Raw genomic sequence first — 26329 nt, forward strand, 5'->3', positions numbered from 1 at the left:
TTCTGGGTGGTTTCTATGGTGTTGCTAAGCGGTTACTCTGGTGTTCAGGGTTGTTGCTAGGCTGTTGTTTACTGGCCAAAATCAATGATATTTTGTTTTCTAGATATGACTGGGGTCCCTCCTTCAGTAAGTCTATGGAATTTTTTTACAAAAAATCTGTTTTGATGTTGCCAGGTAAAAGTTCACTTCAAGTCTGATGCCTTAGAAAGGTAAAAACACAACCTCTTCAACAGTCAGAGGTTGATTCATATCTGCAGTACAGATGTGTGAGAAACGTTAAGTTTAAAAGTTTAATACTTAGGGTAAAGGGATCCGAATGAGCATTAATAATAGTAATACTGGCCTTAACAAACACCAATAATGAAACTCAAGATTTATCCCAATGTTCGTAAAAAATATTCCAGCATTTTAGGTCATATGAGCATGTTACATTTAAAACACCCCATAGCTATAATGTAAAAAAAAAAAAATCATTTTGTGTTCATTGGCATGTTTGCTTTGCAAATGCATTAGCGCTCCATTTCCATAAACATGCAAGCAAAGCTGTGACCTTTGACCCGTCTGCTCAGCGACTGTCATCTGATTCACCGGTGACAGAAGCTACAGTGTCGGTCCTGCTCAGAAAGCCTCTAGGCAAGTTCACTTTTAATAAGCTGCACGATTACCCTTTCCTGAGAATCCTGCATACATAAACACCTTGTATGATTTTATTAGCTGCCTCATAACGATGCTTGTGAGCTCGCGTTTCGTTTGAATAGAATTGATAGGAAACAATATCTGCCCTAAAGTACATCTAATGATGTTAGACTTGAGTGGGAGGAACTTGGGGGAAATTTAGCCACAGAAGCCTTTCATTTAGCTGTACAGGAGTGGGAGGTGAAGACATTACCAGGTCCAATCTAAAAAAAGAGAAGAGTTGCTAATGTTTGTACATCAGAGTAGGAGTAAATTAGTCAACTCTGGTCCCTGGCTGCTAATATCGGTTAAATTGAATGCCGATCAGTTGTTTTGGTTAAAAACAAGCCCTGCTCAGCGGTGAGGTGTGTTTGTCGCAGAAGTTTACTGAGAAATGCTAACTGTCGCTGGCTCGCGTAGACTTTGAGTAATCTTGTGAGAGACAAAACAAATCATTGCACTTTGTCAGGGAAATAAGGCAGTTTGATTTTTCCATGATCCGACAGGCTACAAAAATGACATCAAACCTGAAAAATAATAATGTGAACGGTGGTGTTTAACTTGGCATCACATTGCTATAGGGTGTTTGGCATTGCTACTAGTGATTGATAGGGAGGGAGTTGCTGGATAGGGTGTTCTGGATGGTTGCTAGGGCATTGCTTGGTTGTTATTTGCTGTCCAAATTTAAAAGAGCCCACACTCAAGTCTTTATGATATTCTGGTCTCTAGATTTGACTCGGGTTCCTCCTTCAGTGTAAGGGTGCGTCTCAATCTGCTCCCTAGCTTCCTAGGTTGTGAATATGTATATCGTATGAACAGATTCGGTCACTGGTAAGGAGGACCCTGGCTCACTACACATTGGGACACTGATGACCCTATTTCCGGCAACATGACAACATCCTCATTGTACAACATCACTCCTGATATTTGTGAACAACAGCAGAACTGATATCTTTCTGACAATTTTTAAAAATGTTTTTTAAAATGCATTATGATAAATAATTTGCTTTTTACATATACATGCAACATGTCAGCCGTAAATAAATTATACATGTTAGCGAGATTGTTCATTACCTGTCTAGCGATGTATGTTTATGCTGAAATATAATTAAATAATGGTTTGTATTTTGACTATAAGTAACTTTGCAACTACATGTCAACTAACTCTGATTAGAGTATTACTGTCTAATATCATCTCTTTATTGTGATGCTCCAACAGACATTCTACTGACTAAGTAACTTTGTTTGCAAAACCCTACCAGTCTACTACTTGACTAACACTCTAATGAGAGTAGGTAGACATGTAGGTGTAATGTTACTTATAGTCAACAGAAGGTGTTAAAGGGACTATCAAAATAAAGTGAAACCATATCTTTCACTTGTCTTTGTCACGCGATTTATGTTTCCCTCTTCAGAACTTCTGTTAAGGGAACATAGTGAGCACTGATGCTCCCTGTTTTTCACGGTGCATTGTGGGATTCATATGTTTCAGTGCACTGGAAGGATTTTGCGATTGAAAAATGATGTCCGACTCCCTGGCTACTGAAGGGACCTGATTGAGACGCACCATATGTTTCTTTTTTTCCCACCCATTTTATCATTTACCATGTGAAACCCATAAGTCTGATGTCTTAGAAAAGTCACAGAACATCTCTCCTCAACTAACCACATGGTTTAAGGTTATGTGTATAGCACAATGTGAGATTGTACATTAGGGTTCATTTAGGTTCAAATCTGAGGTTTAGGAGCTGTTTATATTGTAAAACAATACAATATAACAATACAATACGGTTTTGTCCGTGCATATAAGGTGTACATATATACACTACCATTTAAAAGTTTAGGGTCAGAAAGATTTTTTTTTAAAGGTAAGTAATTTTTAATTAGTTTTAATCTGGACTCTACAGGATGCATTAAATCAAAAGTCACAGTAAAGACATTTAAAATGTATCAAACAATTTCTATTTCAAATAAGTGCTGTTCTTTTCAACTTTCTATTCATCAAAATCCTGAAATCCTGAAAACAAGTGTATCACAGTTTCCACAAAAACATTAAGCAGAAAAATCTTCAACATTGATAATACTGAGCATCAAATCAGCATATCAGGATGATTTCTGAACGATCATGTGACACTGACTGGAGTAATGATGCTGAATAATCACAGGAATAAATTACATTTAAAATGTATTAAAACAGAAAGATAAAAAATCTTACTAAACCCTAAACTTTTGAATGGTATAGTGTAATTATTTGATAATAAATATTTACAATTAAAGAACGGAAATGTGCTGTGAACTTGTTACAATTCTACCTCATGCAACCCTTAAAGGGATAGTTCACCCAAAAATGAAAATTCTGTCATTAATTACTCACCCTCATGTCCTTCCAAACCCGTAAGATCTTTGTTCCTATTCGGAACACAAATTAAAGGCCTGAAATCAAAATTTTATTTTTTGAGCTTTTAATATGAAAATGTTAGCCTTCAGGTTATTAATAAGCTGGTGTGTTCCAAAACAATGACAAAATTCGCATTTTGGAGATGTAAGAATTAAAACTTACAGTTTCTCACTTCCGCTGAAATGGATCACAGATTTTTATGACATCACCACAGACTTCAGTTTCTCATCACATCTTCTGTCCAATCAAATGCTCTCTAGAATCTAAAGCGTCCTGCACCTATGCTATAAATACCACCTGGCCAAAGCGACTGTTGATGCGTCACGGAACTAGGGTTGGAGATGTGTGTTCTGTTGCTCAAACGCTCGAGTTTTATTCCGTTTTCCAACTACGTTGGTTAAGAATGAAATGGCTAGAATTTAATCACACCTCTACTATTGAATCCAACGTATCATCAGCGCTCGGATTCGCTTCCATGGTGCTGTCAAGTATGACTTGCAGTCTGTGAGGTAAACTAAAAGCTATTGGCTATTTGAAAAGGGGGAGGAGCCATTCAATATGACCCACCTTAGCTTCCTGTTTCAGTGGAAATTACATCAACGCATCATACAAAGCTGCGCTTTCCAAGGCACTTCAGTGGGCCTTTAAGATATCTTTCTGATCCATTCATAGACAGCAACGTCATTGCAACTTTCAAGGCCCAGAAAGGTAAAGACATCATTAAAATAGTCAATGTGACTACAGTGGTTCAAATGTAATGTTATGAAGCGATGAGAATACTTTTTGTGTGCAAAAAACAAACAAAAATAACGACTTTATTCAACAATTTCTTCTCTTCTGTATCAGATCTCCTATGCTATTCGCATATTAAACAGAGTACAGCGCTTCCTGGCTCTACGTCAGAATGCCGGCTCACCATTGGCCAGCTCCTGCATCAGCATCACACGCATGTGTCGTGGTGCTCATGTGAACAGCGTCGGCCGGCATTCTGGTGTAGAACCTGGAAGCCATGTGCTGTGTTTACTATGCGAATAGTGAAGGAGATCTGACACAGAAGAGAAGAAAGTTGGGCCTGTCTATGGAGGGATCAGAAAGCTCTCGGATTTCATCAAAAATATCTTAAGTTGTGTTCCGAAGATGAACAATGTCTTACGGGTTTGGAACGACATGAGGGTGAGTGATTAATGACACAATGTTCATTTTTGGGCAAACTATCCCTTTAATGACATAAACTAACCCAGGGGCTTACCAGAGAGTTCATGACAGTACTGCAGGTGGTCCGACAAATTACAGCCACGCAGGCTGTAAAAAAAACATAACATGCTTAAAAATACAACTTTAACAAGTTAACTTAAACTAAACCAAAGCAATAAGTACTATATGTAACAGGAGACACTATCTGTCTAGAAAAGGTTGAAGACACTTGGTGTGACCTAATAGCCTGGTTAATATTTTTTGCCTTAAATAAATAAAACCAGTTAATATAGATGTTACCATAGGCGGAGGGTGAACCAACTCCAGAGTAAGGCTTGATGCACTTCCTCCTTAAAAACACATTTAACAACCTACACATCCCAATATAAACGCTACTGATAAATTATTTGTTATTAGAGCGACTACGTTCGCAAACCAATATGAACAGAAAAGCAAGCATGCTGTATGCGTGATTTGTCATGGCAGCAAATTTGAATAATAAATAACCATTGCCTTACCTAATGCAGCAAACAGGTTTTATTCAAATTCTGAATGAATTTGTCTATATATCGCCTTGAAAGCGTGCAAAGGCGACATAGAAAGCATAGAAAGCTTGTTTGTTATAAGTTAACTCATAACGAAAGGATTTGTGAGCGTGCAGAACTCAGCACTGGACAAAAACAGCCATTTTGAGCGGTGACTGGATTCTAACTTAAACACGTCTGATTGGCCACTGCGTTCAAGAAATCAACTGATATGTTTGTGATTGGCTACACTGCTCAACGCTGCAAAACACATTGTAAATAGAAACCTTTGATGCGCTCAAATGCGCAAACACCTCTTTCATCTTTCACCAGTATATACAATTCTTATGGAGAAAACTGATCCTAGACCAGCAGTTATGGGCAACTCTTCCCTATAAAATCAGAAGCAGCAGTCTTTCCTCAAGTCCATGGCCATGGAAAGGCTAAAACTGTGTCCGAAATTGCATACTATATAGTAGTTACTACATTTGGTTTAAAACTTACTTCGCGGTCCCGTGGCCTTCAGAATCCACCAGAAGTAGAAGGTCATCTGGGTATTCTCTACTGTTTTTCAAATACTATGGCTGCGCCTGAAATCGCAAACTCTCTTGAGTAGGTACTTACTTCACGACCACTGAAAAAATAAGTTCAATTATAGTATGAATGTAATCCGGACCCGGACGTACTACATTCGTCATGTTGTCATTATCATGTGACCTACCAGCAGTTGTGTCGCTTCACTTCCATTCATAAATTCTCTCCCGTGGCCTAATGGGATTGTAAAGGGCCCATCGTATGAACACTTAAGAATCTCGCAAGAAGAATAGGTCATCCGGGTACTTTTTGACTATACTCTTTTATGAGTACTGTGAATTCGGACATACTACTTTTGTCACGTACTGTTTTTATAGTAGGGGGGAGTATTTGATTTCGGACGCAGGGTTAGCCTTGCCAAGCCTTACACACACTCTGCCTATGGTTGTTACAGTGTTGACAAAAACAGTGTACTTGTGCTTCATTCACACCCTCAGAATAGTTATGCAGTTAAGGCACCCTTAAAATAGTAGTTCTCATCCTTTTTGATTTTAAGACCCCCTATTGTCCACAACAATATTCAAAGGCCCCATGACTTTTCTAGTTGGTTTACTGGATACGGATTAAGGACAAAGATTTTTAAAAGAAAGATTTTACGTTACTTTTCCAGTCTGGAAGGTCTACTTATCCAGGTTTTTGTAGACAATGGGAATCTTGGTTCTTCTATAATTTTTTTATAGAATTTTTGAAACACTTTTTTGATTTTTAGTTGTTTCAGCGCATTTAAATGCTTGTTTTGTCTTGTTTTTGTCATTTCTTATAATTATATAATTATTTCTTTATCCTGTCCAATCTTCTGATCGCACAACAATTATTTCACAAAATTAGACAAACTAGATTTCACCACATCCAAAATTTCACATGGACTCTTTCCAGCGAGTCGATCTACACATCTCACATATCAGGCCGTCTCTGATCACCAGGTTTCGTCAGCCTTATTTCCTTCACTCCGTCTCTCTCTCTCTCTTCAGACATATCACTTCCTCAAGGATAAATACACCAATTACTCCGCACCTGCATTTCATCATTTAGGAAAAAAGAGAGAGAATCGTGGTATTTATTAGATTTTCTGTCACTGGAGAACAAACCAAATTCCCATCATTTGCATGGAGAAATATGATGCAGCTGGGTGAGCTCATTTGAACTGTTTTAATTGGTGAGAAACGGAAGATTGAGAGACAAAAACATCATTACAGGCTATGTTTCCACATCAGGGCATTACTGATTTTATTACCTCTTTTATTGCCTCGTTGTTCTTGAGAGAAGGAGAATTCGCAGGTTTTTGGCATGTTCTTCTCAGGCAGAAGTTCACCTTAACTAGAGATAAGAAAGACTGCGAAAACAGCGAAGGCAAAAAAAAAGAAGAAAATAACTATGGTTAAATCAAATTGTGCATCTTAGACAAAGCAACTTGTGTCTTCGCAAAATGTGAAATTCCTGAGTTTCATCTTGGGCTTCTTCACACATGTCACCTTCGGTTTTCATTACAGACCTTGATCTTAATGCTTCCATCCACTTAGCAAACGTAAAGAATTTAACCTCGTCTAGAACAGGATTAATGCTTTCTCACAAGCAAAGCAAGCACAGTTCAATCACGCCACAGGAGGACTGTGGGTAATATATGAGCCAGTGCCTATTCTCATATCCCTGCCAGACAATTTAAGGTTGTAATGATCTTTCCAAATCACTGACATCTTTATAGATGTTGCAATACTGACAAAAGCAGTAATTCTATTTCGACTCAATCCAATAATCACTTTTGAACGTTAATCTATTCTGCATTTTTTTCCCTCTCTTAATAGCTCAGCTGTGGTAAATGTATTCGATTTCCACACGGCTGATGTCAGATTCATTCTCTTGGTTTTTTTTTTTTTTTAACCTTTATAAGCTGGTTGAGATTGTGCTTGGTTCAGGGTGGGTATATTTTCGAGTTAACAGAATGCTACACTCAAATACAAAGGTTTTTGCAGCAAAATAATCTTTAATTGCATTTATTATAAGCTTTCGAGAGATATTGTTGAGCCTAAGAAGATATTTCATGACAAAATAATTTTGTCCTTTGACATTTGTTAGTCACACTGAAAGGCGTGTAAACACGTATGTGGGGAAGTTTCATATGAAAATGAAACCAGGCAATGTTTTTTAAAACTGCCTTATGACAAAATACCTCCAGGCTTCAAGTCATATAAGGTGACACTGACATTCCTGATAGAAGGGGATCAGTAAAATACTCATGCCTGAGAATATTTGGCTGTCACTTGGGTTTTTTGGTTTTGTGGACTGAAAAATAGTTTTCTTGTGTCAGAAAAATAGTCAACTCCTTGCTAATGCTAATGCAAGCTTATACGCTAACACGGCTAACATTTTTTTTTATTATCTTAAATTCACAATTAAATATTTTCACACTTTTTGTGCGAATTACAGATGATTTAAGTATATATTTATTCTTAATAAATAAATATTTCAGTAGTTTATTTCAGAGTTTGTTTAGATTATAATAGTTTTAAGACAGACTTTTTTGTTAAGATTGAAAGTTTGAGACAGTTAAATAAAAACAAAATCTATAAATTTACATACAATTAAATAATATTTTTACATTTTTCACATAAATTACATCTTGACTGAAAATGATGCACAATAAAAAGCATTCATCTGAAAGTGTTAATGTGTTTTTTTCTTACACATTACAAATCTGATATTTCATCTAAAGCTCTTCACTGACACATTTGTCTCATTGGTAAACAAGTAAACTAATAAATTTTTTTCTTTCTTTCTTTCTTTTTTTTTTTACAGGAGCAATATTTTGATTTCATGATGGAAATAACACCTCAGGAATGATAAATCCAAAATTTGTGTCAAATTTCATACAAATGATTTTCACACAAATAAACATTTAAATATTTAAATATTAAAAGTTTGTGACAGCAAAAATAAATAAATTGCATTACAATGAAAATAAATTACAGTATTTACATTATACACCACTAAATAATATTTTCAAAAGCTTGATTGAAAATTATGCACAATAAAACCATTTAAATGGAAAGTGATATCTTTTTTTTCTTCTTTTGTTTTCATCTAAAAATCTTATCTGACACTGTTGTCACTATATGCAGCAAAATTGGTGATAACGGCAAAAATAAATTTTCACACAAATAAATATTTAAATAGTTTGTTTATTTCATACTTTGTTTAGATTATCATAGTTTTTTAGACAGAATTTATGTTATGTTAGGATTGAAAGTCAGGGACAATAAAATAGAATATATCAAAAATAAAAATAAAAAAGAATATCAAAATAGAATGAACAGGCCTACATAAAAGACATCAAACATTTGAAAAAGTTTCAAAAGTTGCTGTTGTGTGACCAGGCCTCCTGATGAAGGCCTCTCATGCACATTTTAGTGAAAGCTCAACATCTACATTTCCTGCTGTAACACAGTCAATGTCTTCATCAGCAGAAATTCACCGACAAGGCGTTCGAGACAATAGCAGCGTCTCTCAACACCTCCACGGCCTGGCACTGAGGGCCCAGTTTGAGACTTCCTGTCCAGGCCACAGACTTTCCCTTCTACCGGTGCACGCTAAGTTGATGATTAGCTGACTCAGTCTGGACTGTGGCTGCAGGACATCTTGTTGTCCAATCAAGGCCTTCTCCATCATGGTCGATGTGAGCAGTCGCTGCTTTCTCCAGTCTTTAGGGATGAAGACGGAGCACCCCGAGAGCTAATTGGACATGGCGCGTTACAAGCTGAGAACAAGCTAAGTGGAGCTAGCTGTCAGGAGAGACTGATTATCCCGAGCGAGGGGGGGACACACTTCCACTACGTAAGCACAACGTCAGTTCCTGTACCTGGTTGAACATTAACTCACGGGCTAAAGCATGGCTGTGGCGCTATATCCTGAGCCATGCAGAGGAACAGGAAGAAGATGCTTTGAATATGGAGCTCGCTTGTCAAGGGCTTGTCTGGCCTAACAAAGCCATCAGTCGGCCCCTCTTTGTCTCGCTGAGCAAAACAAGATGGCGGTGCATGTCAGGGAAAATTGCCCTGTCTGTACTTTCACTGTATTGGGGACATTCATGCACTGAGAAGAGCCAGGATGTTGTGTGATAAAGGAAAAATCTACAGTGTAAGAACATACACTGTCCTGCTGACGCCTAAAGAAATTACCAAATGAAAACGCTGGGAACCCTTTGCCGTTAGATGTGGGTCAATGACGTGATGCTTAAAAAAAAATCAATCCATACAGGCAACTACTCAGATGCACCTCTTCTATGATGAATACATTTTCAGTTTGGGAATAAACTATTGATTTATTTACAAAAATATAATTGTAATAAAAAATATGTTAACACTTTATTTCACAGTGTCCTTGTTACATGTACTTACCATAGTAAAATGCATAATTACATGCAACTAACCCTCAACCAAACCCTAAACCTATAGTACAGTACATGTAGTTGCTTAATATTACTCAATACTTAAAAATATAATTGCACTGTAACAATGACACCTTAAAATAAAGTATAACCAAAAATATTTGTTTAATTACATGTTGTTATATAAATATTAAATATTAGGACCAACTTTATATTTATAAGTGTATTTAAATTAATTATCTGACACAATGCACATATTGTGTACATACACCTGTTTTTACATTATATAAAAAAATAGCTGTATGTAATTACATCTGTAATTAATTTCTGTAATTGCACTGTTGACCGACCCTTAAACCTAACATACCACTAATCCCATCCCTAACCTTCCCCATATCCCACCTCAATAGCAGCAAAAGTGTTTTACAATACAACATATAGACAATAATTACATTGTACCTATATCATTATTTTTTTGCGTGAGCGCATAGTAGTTAAAGACACCTGATATAAAGTGGGACTAAATATTATTCATATTTGGTGAACATGGAGTCAACAGGGAGAAGTTTTAGTGTCGTGTGACAAGAGAACCATATGGAAAGGAAAATGGAAATGAGATAGAAATGATATCAACCAATAAACCCTTGTGTGGCCTTATTGTCATAATAAAATTGGGTAACACTTTATTTTAGTTACTGTTACTGTAGTAATAACTATAAATTATGCATAATTACATGCAACTAACCCTAAACCAAACACTCATATAACCCTAACCTTATAAGTACATGTAGTTAACTATTATTACTTAAATGTATAATTACACTGCAACAATGACAGCTTAAAATAAAGTGTAACCTAAAGTTGTTACTACATAACAAATGTATTAAGTGTCATTCTTCCATTAAAATATAATCCTTTAACGTTTATAAGCGTTTCAACCCAGGACCATAACCAGGACTATCCGTTTTATAAATGCAGGAGAACAACATGAAAAATCATACATGCATTTAGACTAGATTTTTCTCCTACTTCCAGGTCTTTGATCCACACCCACTGAAATCCTATGCTGAGTTTCTAAAATGGACTGCAGGCCTACAGGTAACCAGTTTGCTCTTTTGTTCCCTCTTCCCACTAATGTTAATAACTACTACTATATGCTAAGTGTAAAATGCACCTCTTATGGCTGTATCTGTTCAACCAAAAGCTGTTCAGTTTTCACATGGTCTCCTGTTAACATATTCTGACCCATGCCCAAAGAAATACCTTGTTTAATCACAGCTCCAAAAATCACACATTTCAATTCAAGAAAATTCAATTCAATTCACATTTATTTGTTCACAATGCTAATCGTTTCAACGCAGCTTTACAGAAAAATGCATGTCTACATTACAAATAAGAGTGATCTGGGTTACACTTTATTTTAAGGTGTCATTGTTACAGTGTAATTATATATTTAAGTACTGAGTAGCATTACTAGGGTTAGGATTTGGTTTAGGGTTAGTTGCATGTAATTATGGATAATTTACTGTTATTACTACGGTAAGGACATGTAACATATGTAACAAGGATCAGAAGTGACTGTGTCCAAGTAATGTTCATATTTCAGAAATGTACCGTTCTAAGATAATTCAAATCATGCAGTTAGCTAACATCATGTATTAATTTAAGGAAGAAACAATGCAACAAAATGCAGCATGGACACTTTTTCTTTCACATTTTTGCAGAAGAATCTCATTTTTATTGGTAGCTGAAAACAAAATTGAATATTTGAATTTGGTCTGCTCATATGATGCTGTAATAAAGTGTTTGCCGTCTATTTTTTGCACATTTTCAGAAAAAAAATAAATCATTATAGATATTCAAACCGATCTTAAATGAATGCATAAAAGTGACTCTTAATGTATACAAAGTGCATGTTTTTTTATTTGTTATATAATATGTTTTTCACAGCACTGTATATGAATAAATGTTTTTTTTATTTTTTATTTAAAGGTCAAAAGCTCATTAATTTGTTGGTATTGGGCTGTTTAACATGTATAACCATGTAATAGATGCTATATAGCATGGCTATGACCTAATCCGTCCTTAATTTCAGACAGACAACAGGCACTCGTGTCAATTTGACAAACAAAGGAGAAACGTGTCTTTTCCTGCATCTGCTCCCCCTCCTCCCCCCATCCTCGTCTGCTTAATTAACAAAGATGGGTCATTAGGGGGATTGTGAATGAGGTAACCAGACCCCGGATTAAAACGAACACAAGCTGCAAAAACGCGAGAACACCATCATTTATACAGCTAAACTTTCCACATTATTAGCATCATTTAAGAATAGGATAGTGGAAGCAATAAGAGTTTATAGAATTACACAAACGGGGGGAATATTCCGCTATGCTAATGAGCTGGTCTTTGGAGACCGGGCTTAATGGGGTTTCAGTAGGAGCCTTTATTACCCGCTCCGCTCCACACCGGATCCGTCCACGAGGAGTAGAGGGGAGTCCGATAGCCTCGCTGATGTGATTGTCAGTGCTGCGTCTGGGCTAAAGTGCCTTGATTCATCTCCATCCAAATGGGCAGTGACGCCACGGCTGCATCTCCATCTTCGTCTGCAGAAGACCGAATTCCCTGGAAAATAATGAATCGCGGCTTCATTTGTAACTGTCAGAGAAAATCTCGGCTCGCCGCGGCTCTTCTTTCCGCTGATGAGAGCAAACGATCACAAAACTTCCAGAAGTTCACGGCTGTCATGTAGTGTCAGGGCTCGGACTACTTTGCGTTTGGGAAAGTTGAGTGTCTTGAACGTTTGCTAATGTCAAAACTCTCATTTATTCCCACACAAACCGAGTCTCCCTCACACCGAGCTGCCTTTCTTTTTGTTGTCTGTTTTTGTTTTCTTTTGTTAATGACGGGAGTCCGAGCCCTCGCCGAGGTCATCCATCTTCCGTAGACATCCACCCACTGATCTCCGCTGGCCAATCCAGACTCTGGTGGCCAGCATTATGGCCGTGTCAGGGTCCGAGCCCCCCCTCGGCCCCCTGTGATTAATCATCATTTGGAGAGCGGTGCTGGGACGCTCAGGAGAGGGGCCGGCCCCTGCAGGTGGTATCGGCTTTGGGGGAGAATGGACCTGCCGCTGGGCCTTTGTGTGTTCTCCCCTGGACAACAGCGCTGCTGCTCTGACTTTACCTTACTCCCAGAGCGCCCAGAGAGACTCACAGGGGGACGGTGGGACGCTGTTGGTTCACAGTTTCATGCCAAGTCCAGAAATATTCCATATGTTCTCCAACATTCCAAACACCGACTCAAATTAGACAACACGAGAGAGCTGTATGTGAAATGTTCTAAAATAATACAGTTCATATCAAAGTAAGTGATAGTAAACCTGAAATCACCAAGGAAAAAATGGATTAGCAATGCAACAAAATAATGTTTTGCTTAAAATCTAAAAACGCCAAGAGGGGCCTGTAAGTGTTCCCTTGTGAAAAATTGTTTTGAATGTACACTTGTAGAAGTATATTTGTAAAAGAATGTACTTGCAGATAATATAATATTAATGAAATAAAAGAAAGTGCAGTTCATGACTATGTTTATACACCGACGAGGCTTAAGCCCTGGACTAAAATGCATGTTTGAGCTGTTTTGACATATCTTAAAATATGTCTGTGCCATTGTTTCGTCTCAAGATGCTCACCAGTAATGTCTTTTTAAGGCACGTTTATAAAAACTACTTGAATGTCCTAATTGAACTAATGTCTAATTCTGGCTGTGAAAGCAGGCCATAATGTCAGAAAAAGTTTTTCCTTAAAGTACATTTTAAATCATTATATTATATCAATATTTGTTTAATATCTTTTGTCATGCTTTAAAGAATTGCACTTATTGCGATGTGCTGACTAACACGGAAGCAAATGTAAAGTACTTGATTATAATTGTAACTACCATAAATGCTTGTCGGTACATTCAGCAGTGCGCTTTAAAAATATTACAAAGACAATAGAAGTTATTATGAAATTACATATAAAGATGTACTTAAGTCCTACTGAAGTGGCACTCTTAAGTTCAACTTATTACACTTAATATAAATTTAAACTATAATACATTTTGGTAGTGTCCAAAAACATTACATTATATTCTTTTAAAGTATATTATTTCCGTGACAAGCACTTTTTTTAAATGCATGTTAAATTGGACTTCTCTTTCACAAGGGTTCGGTATAGAGATAGTGTGCTATCTTAATATGAAAATAATAAATGTCACAAGGTACCCTATTTATTTTGCACACCATCGCTATTTTCACTGACAACTTCTGTCTAAGTAATGGCTTATATACAATCTAAAGATGCCAAAGAGTTTCTGTAAGGGGAGGTGAAGAACTTAGGATTTTTACATTTTCTTTAGAGAACGTGACTGCCACTTGCACATGCAAAACTTTCACCAACATCGGTGGCCTGACAACATTCACAGTAATTACTGAAGCCATTTGCTAAAATATCCTTAGTGGTTTCCAGGGTGTTGCTAAGCAGTTACTAAAGTGTTCAGAGTAAACCCTTGGAAGGTATTGGGTGGTTCCTCATATTCTGGTCTCTAGACATTTAATACTATAATACACCTAAGTATGAACAATTGTAATAGAGATACTTACTAATATTGTATAATATATAAACAATAGAAATCAATTAGGTAACCAGTATACAGCCTTCCACATTATTAGGAACATTTATGAATAGGACACAATGACAGCTAATAGATTAATGCTAAATGAACTTTTATTTCAATCTAAAAAAAGGTTCTGTAAGAGTTAGATTTTAGGGTTAAGGAAAACGATACAAAAACAAGCATGCATGGACTGGTGTGTGTATCAGAGAACACACTCATTCAAATGAATTGTGCCTTTTATGTTCACGAATATGGATTGATCAATGTCAGGCAATTATTTTATTTTGAATTTGTGCAAGACGGTCGGTCCCCTGTGAAATCTCACAAACAAGTTCATATCTTAAATAAGATGATTTTCATGATGAAGACATTATGTCCTTTTGTTGTTTTGATGGGAAACAGTATATTAGAAAGCAATCACTCAGGATCACATAAATGAGTGTACATCTAATGAATCAAAATCAACTAATTTTCCTCCCATGACTGCTTTAGTCTATTTCTCACCATTAAACAGGGTGAACATTAAGAAGGTCTTTAATAGCTCCATTTAATAGGTGGAAGCTTTTGGTTCATAAACCTCTAATGATGCTGATGCACACAATTCATTACTGACCACATCTAGAAATGATGGATCTGCAGCATAATGGCTAAACTTTGACTGTGTCGACAAAAGGCTAAGACTCTAACAAGACTCTCCATTAGCAAAAGGCTGGCATCAAATTAAAGATTGATTTAGCAGAACCATTTGTTACCAGCGGCTGACATGCAGCTCTGTCTGTTGAGACCGCTGAAGACACAGACACCCCATCATCACCCCTCGCAAGCCAAGATGAACGCTTATAATGATGCCATTTGCTTAATTTTCTGTGCTGTATACGTTCACGCTGCTCCCCACACACACCTAAAATGTTGTGCAGCTTTGTATTGCCTCACATTTTAAGTTTCAATTGCATGGATTTGTTTTAGTTATGATGCTTTTACGATATTTTATGCAGTGTTGTTAATAATGTTTTTTTTTTTTTTATCCAATGCATTAGACTGAGAAGAAAGATACAAAAACAGATTTTTTATATGAATCTATGGTTACACTTTATTTTAAGGTGTCCTTGTTACAGTGCAATTATTTAATATTAATTAACTACATGTACTTTCTATTGGGTTAAGATTAGGGTTTGGTTTAGGGTTAGTTGAATGTAATAATGCATAATTTACTGTCATTACCGAAGTACATGTAACGTGTAGCAAGGACACTAAAATAAAGTGTTACCAAATCTATTATGGATCCATTATGGATAACATCTAAGTGAAGATCCTTCAGAATTTGATGATGGTTAATGTGAGCATGCATTTACTCATCTCAATTGCACAAAACAGATTCAGTATTCCTAAAAATGAATAAAAACAGTCAAATGCGCAAATCTGCAATAATTAAATGTTAAATAACACAAATATACTTTGTGTATTTAATATCACTTTATTATTAACCAGTGTCTTTGTACAGGCATGCATTTGTATTTGTATTTGTAAAAAATAATGCAAAAGTAACACAACGGATTCCTTTCCTTAAAGAAGTAACGCAATTAGTTATTTTTTAGGGAGTAACACAATATTGTAATGCATTAAGAGTATCTTTCCCCAACACTGATAGTGACCATGTATGTTAAGCTTCAAAAAGATGATGGTATTTTTGATGTAGTCCATAGAATTTGTGCACTATTGTCCAATTCTTATTTGTTTTGTGTGAGGAACGGGATGGGTAACACTTTATTTTGATCATCCCCTTTAGACATTCTCTTGGCTATAAGTAATGTTGCAACTAACTACCAGTCATTAAAGTATTGGTAAACTGTCTATATATGAATATATGTCTATATATGAATATCTGCGAATGCTTTATTATGACCAACAGACATTCTACTGACTGTAATTAACTTTGCAAGTACATGTCAACTTACTCTACTAACCCAGCCATACCAGTCTACTAATACTCTGAGAGTTAACTGACCTGTAGGTTCAACGTTAATTACAGTCAACAGAATATTTTAAGAGGATCATCAAAATAAAGTGTAACCACAGGTTGCTATATTCACTGATAATACTCTTCAATGTAGTTCTGTTCAAATGTCGTGCCAGGCTTGATGTCATTGATGCCAAACACCATTGTGTTCTGTGTGTTGCTATTGAAAGTGGTGTGCTCATTTGAATGAGCAGAGAATGATTTTAGTCTTATATAATTAAATTTGAATACTAAGAATAATTGACTAAATTTGATAACTTACCTGATATCTACAGTCTTTTTACATTCTATAAACACGCCATTCACAGTCATTTTCACCATAAAGCTTGTGAAGTTTATCAGAAACTTTCTAATAATGGGATACCATGGATATCTGTAATGCATGAATTTAAGAGTAAAGAGGCTCAGACTGTTCACCCATTAGACTACAGTCAGTCCCTGGGAACAGAAGAAAGTCTCGCATCTTCAGTGTTAAACAGAACATTAGTGTTAATGGCTGATGTTGCTAATAGGGAAGGCAAAAGTCAATGATGGACCGGGTGTAATTAGTAATAATGAAGCTTGTGTTGGGACGTGACCCGCTGCCCCAGTAGGACGGTGCTCTGAGAACAGAACCAGTGTCAGTGTGAGACTGTCGCAGGCAACATTTTGACTATGATTATTACCTTGCGGTACAACAAGACAAGCCTAATTTTAGTTCAATTTTAAACTCTTTTTTTATTCAAACTTATCAATGCACTTATCAAGTTAACAATGGCAGCATAAAGGCAACATTTTTATACATAAAGTTGTTTACTGGCCCAACTTCATGTCAAATCCCATCACAGTCACTATTTTACTTTTTGCTGAATTGTTGGCTAAATTATAAGAATTTGTACAATCTCGTTTGTTTCCATACAATCTGCCTACATCACACAAACATGCATTTTCGTACGAATCGCATCATACAAATTCATACGAAATATTTACGTTTTCTCATGAGATTCTGGTCCCTGAAAATGACTCTGGTCCCTCTTTCGATAGGTCAACAAACAGAGAGTTCCTAAGTTTAATACTTGGCGTTAGGGGGGTGTTCAAATCGTTATGGAATAACAAAAGTAATTAAGCTAATAATTCAATGTGCTTTGTAATTAAATAGGAAGACAATCATTGTTTTGTGGCTCATCCGATTCACTGCATGAGAACAGTTAATGAACACGTGCATTGCACGCATGACTGCGTTGTCCACCCTCTAAGCAAGATGTCTGAATGACACCAGAACCCACGACTCTGTCCGTCAAACCGTTTCAGCTTTTGCACCTCTGACTTAACATTATCATGATAATTTCAATGTCAAAGATGTAGGATACAGATGAAGTCCAAGCATTGTCTTGAGTTTCCTTCTTCTACATTGTTACACCCCCATAAACCAGCGCGAGAGTAAGACAGCACCTCATATAGCCACATGGTAGAATATAGGCAATCAGTTTGAAACCAGATCAGTTTGCATGAGGAGCACCAGCTATCCCAGGAGTGTGTGAGTGTGTGTGGAGCGCTGTGTTGCTATTGGAGCCGCGTGAAGCTCTTGGAGGAGCCCACTCATATGATGGGAAGTCACAAAGAGCCACTCTCCATGCTGCACTGATAATGTGAGTATAGCGTTCACCATCACCAATGTTTCTTCGTGTGTTTGAGCATGTGTGTGTGCACTTTAATGCACTGTAATGCTGCATGATGTTGAACCTGTGGGTGTACAGTACTTGTCTCTGTGAGCAGAGACCTTCATTTAGATAATGTGGATAATGGGATATTATCAAATACCAGGGCGAAACTTTTTTTACGGAAAGGTATTACTGCTCTCGACCGTTTCTGTGAGCAATTATGTCATTGAGTTGACTTAATGGTGTGTTGTCCTTCAAAAAAAAAAAGTCAAATTAAAATAAAATGCATGTAATTAGACTCGAGATCGAATTTTTTTTAAAAACTGTTTCAAATATTAAGTAAACACTTTTTTTTTGTTGCTACAATCAAAAATATCATGATAATAAATGTTATGAATTAGGGGATATTTTCATATAAAATATTTAAAGACATTCACATCTTCTAAGCACAATGCTGATATGGCGACAAAGACTTTCTCTATAAAGGCAGTGGAATATCATCTCATTAATCCTCAGTCAGGCTCTTGTACATAAATAGGAAATGCAAACAGATTATTATTACCAAAATAAACAGATACAATAATCGCCGAGCTCGCCAATACCAACAGCACAAACGGAAAAGTCCTTTGAAGGTGAGCATCTATAGAAAAGTAACACCTACACAAATTCACTAAGAAAAACGGCCTCCTACTCGGTAAAAAGAACAATTGATGTTGTGCGGAGTCTCCCACGGTTAGTCTTTAGATCTCAGCTGGCTCTAGAGCAGGTTTGTGTCCATTCACCCCTCTTCGACAAACCTCATCTGAATTTTGTGGGCGTAACTTGACAGCTTGCTTTATGGTGTATTGTCATATGCCTGACCAGTTTGGAGAGACATTCCTTTCCTAGAGCAGATTTGTAAATTGTCCTGGTTTCCCGTTTCTTTCTAGATAGATAGACAGATAGATGTTTTCAAATATGCCTAGAAAGTAAACTGCAATACTAGCGAAGTGTAATAAACGATCCTATTTACTCAATCAGTGAGTACAGTTATATCATAAAGCCTTTTGTTGGGTGTGCTGATCTCATGGACAACTTGATGAGTAATAGAGAACAATGAAACTAACATGACAAACAATGCAAAGGCTGATGCAGAAGGATGTCAATCTATGTCTCCTCAATGTGCAGGAGTCATTTGACCCCAGGAGACCCCGAGCACATGCAAGAAAGAAAGCTCTTGAATTCAGTGGCTGCCATGTGTGGGTGTCCATTACATTGAGACCATCATTCCCAGCAGGGACAGCCAGATCCCAGCTGCCAACGGGCATTCGGCGGGCCCGGCACGCTCTGCCAAAGCGGGCCACTTCTGCACAGTGTGCAAACATTTTTGCATCTGTAGGCGTACAACAAAAGACACATGCATCTGAAGAAGTTTCCTTCTTTCGTTTGCGGGGGAGGACGCAAGAATCCCTGAAAATGTGAAGCATTCAGATGTGGCAATCAGTGGCAGAGATTGTCGCTGTTCTGTGAAGACTTGAGCGCTTTTGTGTCGAGCCTGGCTTCTTTCATACGGCCACAATTACAGTGAAGTTTATATCATGGCGGTTGCTGATGGGGTAGAGCAGGGTGGATTTATCTGCCATGCATTATGCACGTGCATATCCACCAGTGATCTACAAGATCTTGATCTCAAAAGCAAATTCGTATTGCCTTGTCGAAGGAAGCTGATTCCCCTCGCAATTAATACAGCCTGAAACAGGAGCAGGTTCATTACCTCCTCATTATGGATGTTCAGGCTCAGAACCAAGACATTGTTTAAAGGGCTTCCCCCATTAACAGCGACTGACACGTCCCTGTAATCAGTCTGGCCACGGTCTGTCACATTACTCGCTGTGGTCTTTATTCACGGGGCAAGAAAAGCACCGGCGCGTCTGACAAACACGCAAAGCTGTCCGGCACTAAACGTCTGCGGGTGATAATGTAACTGTGGCGTGTCGCTGGCCCTGCCTCGCTATTGAGCGTTTGGGGTGATTTGCGGGGACGCACTCCAGTCAATATCTACTGAGATGTCATTATGACGACACGACCTCTTTACTAATTGCCTGCTTGAGCGACAGCGGCGATAAAAGATTCAGAGCGGACCGTGCGGACTAGAGGGGACCTCAGACAGGTTACGGATGCATGGGGCCCTTATTAAATCATTAGCCACAAAGCCCATTAACAGCCCTGAAAGTGTCCGCTCAGTTTAGGCCCGTGACAAGCATGGGGGCAGTATAAAAATAAAAAGTTCGACTAATAAGACTTTTGGCTTTCTGTGTATTTTTTCAGCGTATTTTTTCATTTATAAAAGGCTTCTGAAGCTCTGGTTTATACACCACATCATCTCAGTGATAGTATCCTTCCACCATAGAGTCAGTGACAAGTGTATGCAGTGGCAACAGATGGCTCCATTTCTAATTCATTCAGTAAATATGACACTCTGATCACAAACTGATCTCAAGCCATGCTTATGATGACAGCAACACCTCAAAAATAACCAGAGCTTGCAAGGGTGGCGCTAAAAATATATACGTGATTGATGGACAACAGGAAGCTTTGGGGATTTTCATTGTACTATCAAATCTGGGGGTGTGAACTGAGGTTTCCTGTGTGGGGGGCGATTCAGACGCCCTTTTTAGCTCCTGTCATGTTTGAAGAACAAAAAAACAAACAAACAAAAAAAAAATCTGAATGGCTAATGAGCTGATTTTCAAAAATAACCCTAAATAACACCCCTCTCTGTTTATTTTATTATTATTATATATTTTTTAAATGCAATTATTACAATTGTCATTGGTATTAAACACACTCTCTGACAATAAGCAATAACACATTTCTTAGAGGATTCTCATAATAAAAATTTCTCATAATAATGATCTCAAATCAGTGAAAGTTGCAATTGGAGGTAAACGAATGACATGTTTAGGATTGCCATCTGAGTATGGGGTTGTCAAGGTAGAAAATATATATTTAATGTTATATTTGGATACAATTTTAACTATATGATTTTGAAATTGATGAACCAGACAAAAACCATTCCTTCTGCAATTTTAGCATGACTGAAAATGGTAAATGTAAAGAATATGATATAAAGTGTGAAGAGTAAAGGCTGGTTTGATTTGGATATTTTTTTGTACTTAAGAAATAATAAACAATAGAAATTGTGCTTAGTTAATTTTTTGTTGTTGTAACTGTTTACAGAGCCCATTATGTTCTTTTTACAATACTTGAAGAGATACCTATGCTAATGAGGTTATTTAGCCAACATCTATCCGTTATTCATCAAACAGAGTAACAGTATAAAAAGGAGAGCTAGGGCCTATTCCTAAAGTGTCAGTGAAGTGTCAGTCCGCGGTAAAGGGACATATACTGCCCCCTGTCCATATGATAGGCTATGACATAACCCACGCAGGTCGCGTAAAACTGTTTATTTATATATTTACAGTTACAAGTAGCCTAAAATATATCATATATTATTTTAACAATATTTTAAATTAATAGCCAGCTATATGATAACCTAGCTGTTTACACACACTCAAATAAAAACACCCTCTTTTTTACTAATTTACGCATAGGCTATAGGCCTGTTCAAAATGTCAAATCTCGCTCAGTTCCATTGTTATATCATTTGTAATCCCACCAGACTTTTCATGTTCGGGTTTAGGCTTGAATGGTTACAAAACCTTACAAGGTTTAAGGAAATTTAAACGGATAGCTATTTGTTGACATTTTCTTCTAAAATCCGTTCATCTCGGAGAAATGATGTTTGCTATCTTAATACACAGCCTATTAAAATAGTAGCCTACTGTAAATTATGCCAAAAAAGTTTAGAAGTGCGACCATACAGTCATACCGGCCGTCTGCATGCTGTGTGGGATGTCGGAAGTTCAATGGAAGAGTTTTTCCAGAGATGAACAGCTATGCCCTGAAAACGCACATACACACACACACACACACACACACACACGAGCGATCATTCCAACAGTCATAACTCAGACAGAAGTCGAGTAGTGACTTGACTATTATTAACCACGTCATGTGTGATATCTAATTGACACACAGACACTGTCTCCGCGCGAGGACTTCCATCCACTGAGCGCGCGCGGCAAAAATCTTTTTTTTTTTTTTTAAATCTTTGGTGTTATGTGGATTTCTTCGAGGCAAATATAAACTTATAATATTAGTTATAATTAGGTGATATTATGTGACATTTTTGGCCATCTACGTGATGCACATACGTCATTCTAAAGGTAATTTTGGGTGAAAGGCTGTTAATACAGATCATTTATCCATTATAAGGCCTATATTTCCACATAGGCCTACATGAAGCTCAAATTACTCAAAAAGTTAGCTGTAATTTTTGTGCATGTTAATATGAATTGATTCTGTAATAGAGTAGCCTAAAATCATTGGCTGAAATTCCGACCTCAGCTCCCTCCTCCCCCGTATATCTTAGTAAGAGCAGTTTCTAAACCCACGGGGGGAATTCACTTCTATCATCTTTTTTATTTGGTAGCATCTTTAAACCTCACAGCGGAAAGCATTGCTATTTACGTATACAGGCATTTACATTTGGAAAGTTTTAGTTTCTTGCGTTTAAGTGTTGGAGCAAGAGTTGGATTAATTGATGTAAAGGCATATAGCCTACCCTATTCAATGTTTAGGTCTAGCCTATAATACGAAAAACAAAGCAGTGAACAAAACTGTGTGAGCCAGGAATTCTCATGCGGTTATAAGTGTGCGGTTTTTATCAAATGCACCATGAACGCGCCAACACCGGCAGTAGACAGCAAAACAAAAATACATCAACTTTTGTTTAACTATTATAATAAATTTACTTTCCAGTAGCACTAATTATAGAACACCATTACTAAAAACGTTTCCCTCTTTCCAAAAACATGGGGTCTATTTAAATAGCGCACTTTCCGACCGTGCCATTGAAGCAAAGGTAGAAATTCCGTGATTGTGTCTCTCATTTGATTGTGGTTTTCTGCCGCTATGAGCCGCGTCTCTTTGCTCGGCAACACTCGCGAGTTTCCGATACTCAATTTCCGGAATATGCTCCATAAATGGACGAAGGGGTGTAGCTGTTTACCGGATAAAAACCATTTATGGTGTGAAAATGAACCGGAATTCCTGATTGAGAATGATGCGTCGTATCAAAACGGAAGATTTTTTTTCCACTTAGGATTTATTATCGTTCAGCGAGCGTATGCCTTTAGCTTATTTCTGTTATTTTCTTTTATCTAAAAATATTTTCAAACAATATGCAATATAGTTTGTTATTTTTCTTCTCCGAGCACGTTGCTTTTTATGCATGAGCGGCTGTACACAGAAGATTCTCCATTGACAAGTATTACCTCAACGCGTCACGCAGTCTTTAACCAATCAGATCGCGCAGCGCTACTTTTCTTTTGCCATTCAGTCCTTAAATGGTCAGTGACGTAGTGACACATTGATAGGCTCACCATAAATACATACTACCACTAGAAGCTCCGCAAGGATCTGTCATTCAACAACACAGAGCCGTCAGATGGCACCACAGTGAACGCTAAATAACCCGTTTACTGACAGCTTTCCACATGTAACGTTTTGAGCGAGCGTTCGCACAGGCACAAAACACTTTGTGAACATCAGAACGAGTGCTTCTTAGGACTTCATGATGACAGCTAAAACTTTGGAGAAAGCCCCCGTAACTCTGGGTGGCTTTGTGCACCCGCTTGCCGAAAGCATCTACTCAGTGGACGAGCTTGCCACATCACTGCCAGCATCTGTGACTATATTTCCAAACGGTGATTTAGGAGGACATTACGAGCAGATGCACTCTGGAGGTAAGAATGATGCGCGCATCTCAACTGCTTCCATCCTCACGTGCTCTCTGTGTTGATATAGGCTATCGTTCGCATCTAGGGTATTCAGTGGGAATGAAAACGTGGTTATTTTGTATGGGAAATCCAACTTGCTTAAACTGGAAACATGTAATGTGCTTATGTTTGACTAGTTCAAAAAAAGAAAACGGGGGCAGAAATTATTGCAAACAACGATGCTATGCCTAATGATGATTTTACAGTGAGCGGCGTTTTACTGATGTGTGCGTAAAAGCATCTGATGGTTGCATGATCCATTAAGACAGCCTTCTTTCACATGTCTCTAAACCTTGCTTTTATGTGCATTTTTTTTTTGCAGATGGCTTGCTTAGCGGGGATATGAGCACGGATAAGCGCTCCCTCGACTTATCCTATTCCGGCAGCTTCGCGCAACCATCTGGCCCTCGCAACCAAACTTTCACCTACATGGGAAAGTTTTCCATCGACTCCCAGTACCCAGGAAACTGGAACCCAGAGGGCGTGATAAACATAGTGAGCGCGGGGATCCTGGGCATGACCCAGCCATCCTCAGCATCCTCGTCACCAGCATCCTCAGTGTCCCCCGGCCACTTCTCCAGCACTCTCAGCTGCACCATGGCGCAGAACCAGGCAGACATGGAGCACATATACTCTCCCCCGCCACCCTACTCTGGATGCGGAGAGATGTATCAAGACCCATCCGCATTCCTCTCCACCTCCACCTGTCCGATCTCCTATCCTCCGCCATCCTACTCATCCCCAAAGCCAAACTCAGACTCCGGGCTGTTCCCCATCATCCCGGACTACGCCGGCTTTTTCCAACCCCCGTGCCAGAGGGACATGCAGTCGATGCCCGACCGCAAACCGTTCTCTTGCCCGCTGGACTCTTTCAGAGTCCCGCCCCCTTTAACCCCCCTGAACACTATCAGGAACTTCACACTGGCGGGACCGGTATCTGATGGACCCCGGCTACCCACAGCCTACAGCCCGCAGAATTTGCCCCTCAGGCCCATCCTGCGCCCGAGGAAGTACCCCAACAGACCCAGCAAGACGCCCGTGCACGAGCGTCCCTACCCCTGCCCGGCGGAGGGCTGCGACAGGCGCTTCTCCCGGTCCGACGAGCTCACTAGACACATCCGCATCCACACCGGCCACAAACCCTTCCAGTGTCGGATATGCATGAGGAACTTTAGTCGCAGCGACCACCTGACGACCCACATCCGCACGCACACCGGAGAGAAACCGTTCGCATGCGACTTTTGCGGGAGAAAGTTCGCGCGGAGCGACGAGAGAAAGAGACACACCAAAATCCACCTGCGACAGAAGGAGAGAAAATCCTCCTCTTCGTCCTCTGGTGTGTCCAGCTCAGAGCGCGGCGTCGCCACGGGCATCTGCTCGTCCGCTTCAAGCCAGTAAACTTTCAACTGGACTGTGCAATATCCAACACTATGTAGGCAATATAATGACAATAATAATGCACCATTCGTAATATATTAAAACTGGGTGAAGTGATGTTGTGAAATCAAGTGCCAAATCGATATGGACACATTTATTGTGCGCACTTTTAAAGGTGGTGCGATGTTCGTCTTCTTTTTGCCTCAGTCGCATGCTGACTGACCAAACGCACTTTGTTTGAAAATATTTAGGCCAATTAATTTAATAATAATAAAATAACCTTAGATAGCACGTGGGAGAATTGTGTCTTAGATGGAAAGTTGAGAGGTCGCGTTTAAAAAAAAAAAAAAAAAGTTCATTTAAACTAAACTTTCAAGGTGTCAAAAGGTGTCTAACATCACTATTTTCTCCCATTGTCGTGCCTTTTGTCCGTTCATCTTGTACATACACCAGAAGGCTTGAATTAAATTGTACATTATCCTTTAATATGAAAGTTTTTGAAGATATATTTTTGTACACACTGTTTCGTGTTGCATTTGTGCTTAAACAAGAATTGTATATAGCTGAACTCATAGCGATTTGACGTTTGTTCTGTTGTTGTTCTGACTGATATAAATGTATTTGTTATGAAGTGACTAATGCAGGTCAATAATGTCCTACTTTGTCAACATGAAAATAATAAACAACACCTGGATTGTGAACTTTTGTTTAACTGACTGATTTGTATTAGAGATAAAGGGGTGTAAAAGGAAAAAGTGAAGTAGACTTGTAGGGACATTCCCGTTTTGGCACCATTGAGCTCTGACTCATGGTCCCACAAGGGTCAGCACCCACACACACATTGTGTTGTTTACAAGTGCACAAAGGGTGTGAATATTCACAATCCTTAATTTTCAACACAGGGTAATGTTTAAGGTGGACAAAATGACTCACTCTGTGATCTATAGATTTACTGATTTGACAGAAAACACAATGGTATGACCACTCTTTACAG

General features: G+C 38.3%; 1 protein-coding gene across 1 annotated transcript; it reads left to right on the plus strand.

Moving 5' to 3' along the window:
• Positions 1–23593: 23593 nt before the first annotated feature.
• On the plus strand, positions 23594–26036 carry egr2b (early growth response 2b). Its single transcript, XM_084135227.1, has 2 exons — positions 23594–23925; positions 24281–26036. The coding sequence occupies exons 1-2, from the start codon at positions 23754–23756 to the stop codon at positions 25354–25356; spliced, it is 1248 nt and encodes a 415-aa protein (XP_083991353.1). The 5' UTR covers positions 23594–23753; the 3' UTR covers positions 25357–26036.
• The last annotated feature ends 293 nt before the right edge of the window (positions 26037–26329 follow it).

The sequence above is a fragment of the Abramis brama genome (assembly GCF_963993115.1).
Source record: "Abramis brama genome assembly, chromosome: 14".
NCBI lineage: Eukaryota > Metazoa > Chordata > Actinopteri > Cypriniformes > Leuciscidae > Abramis > Abramis brama.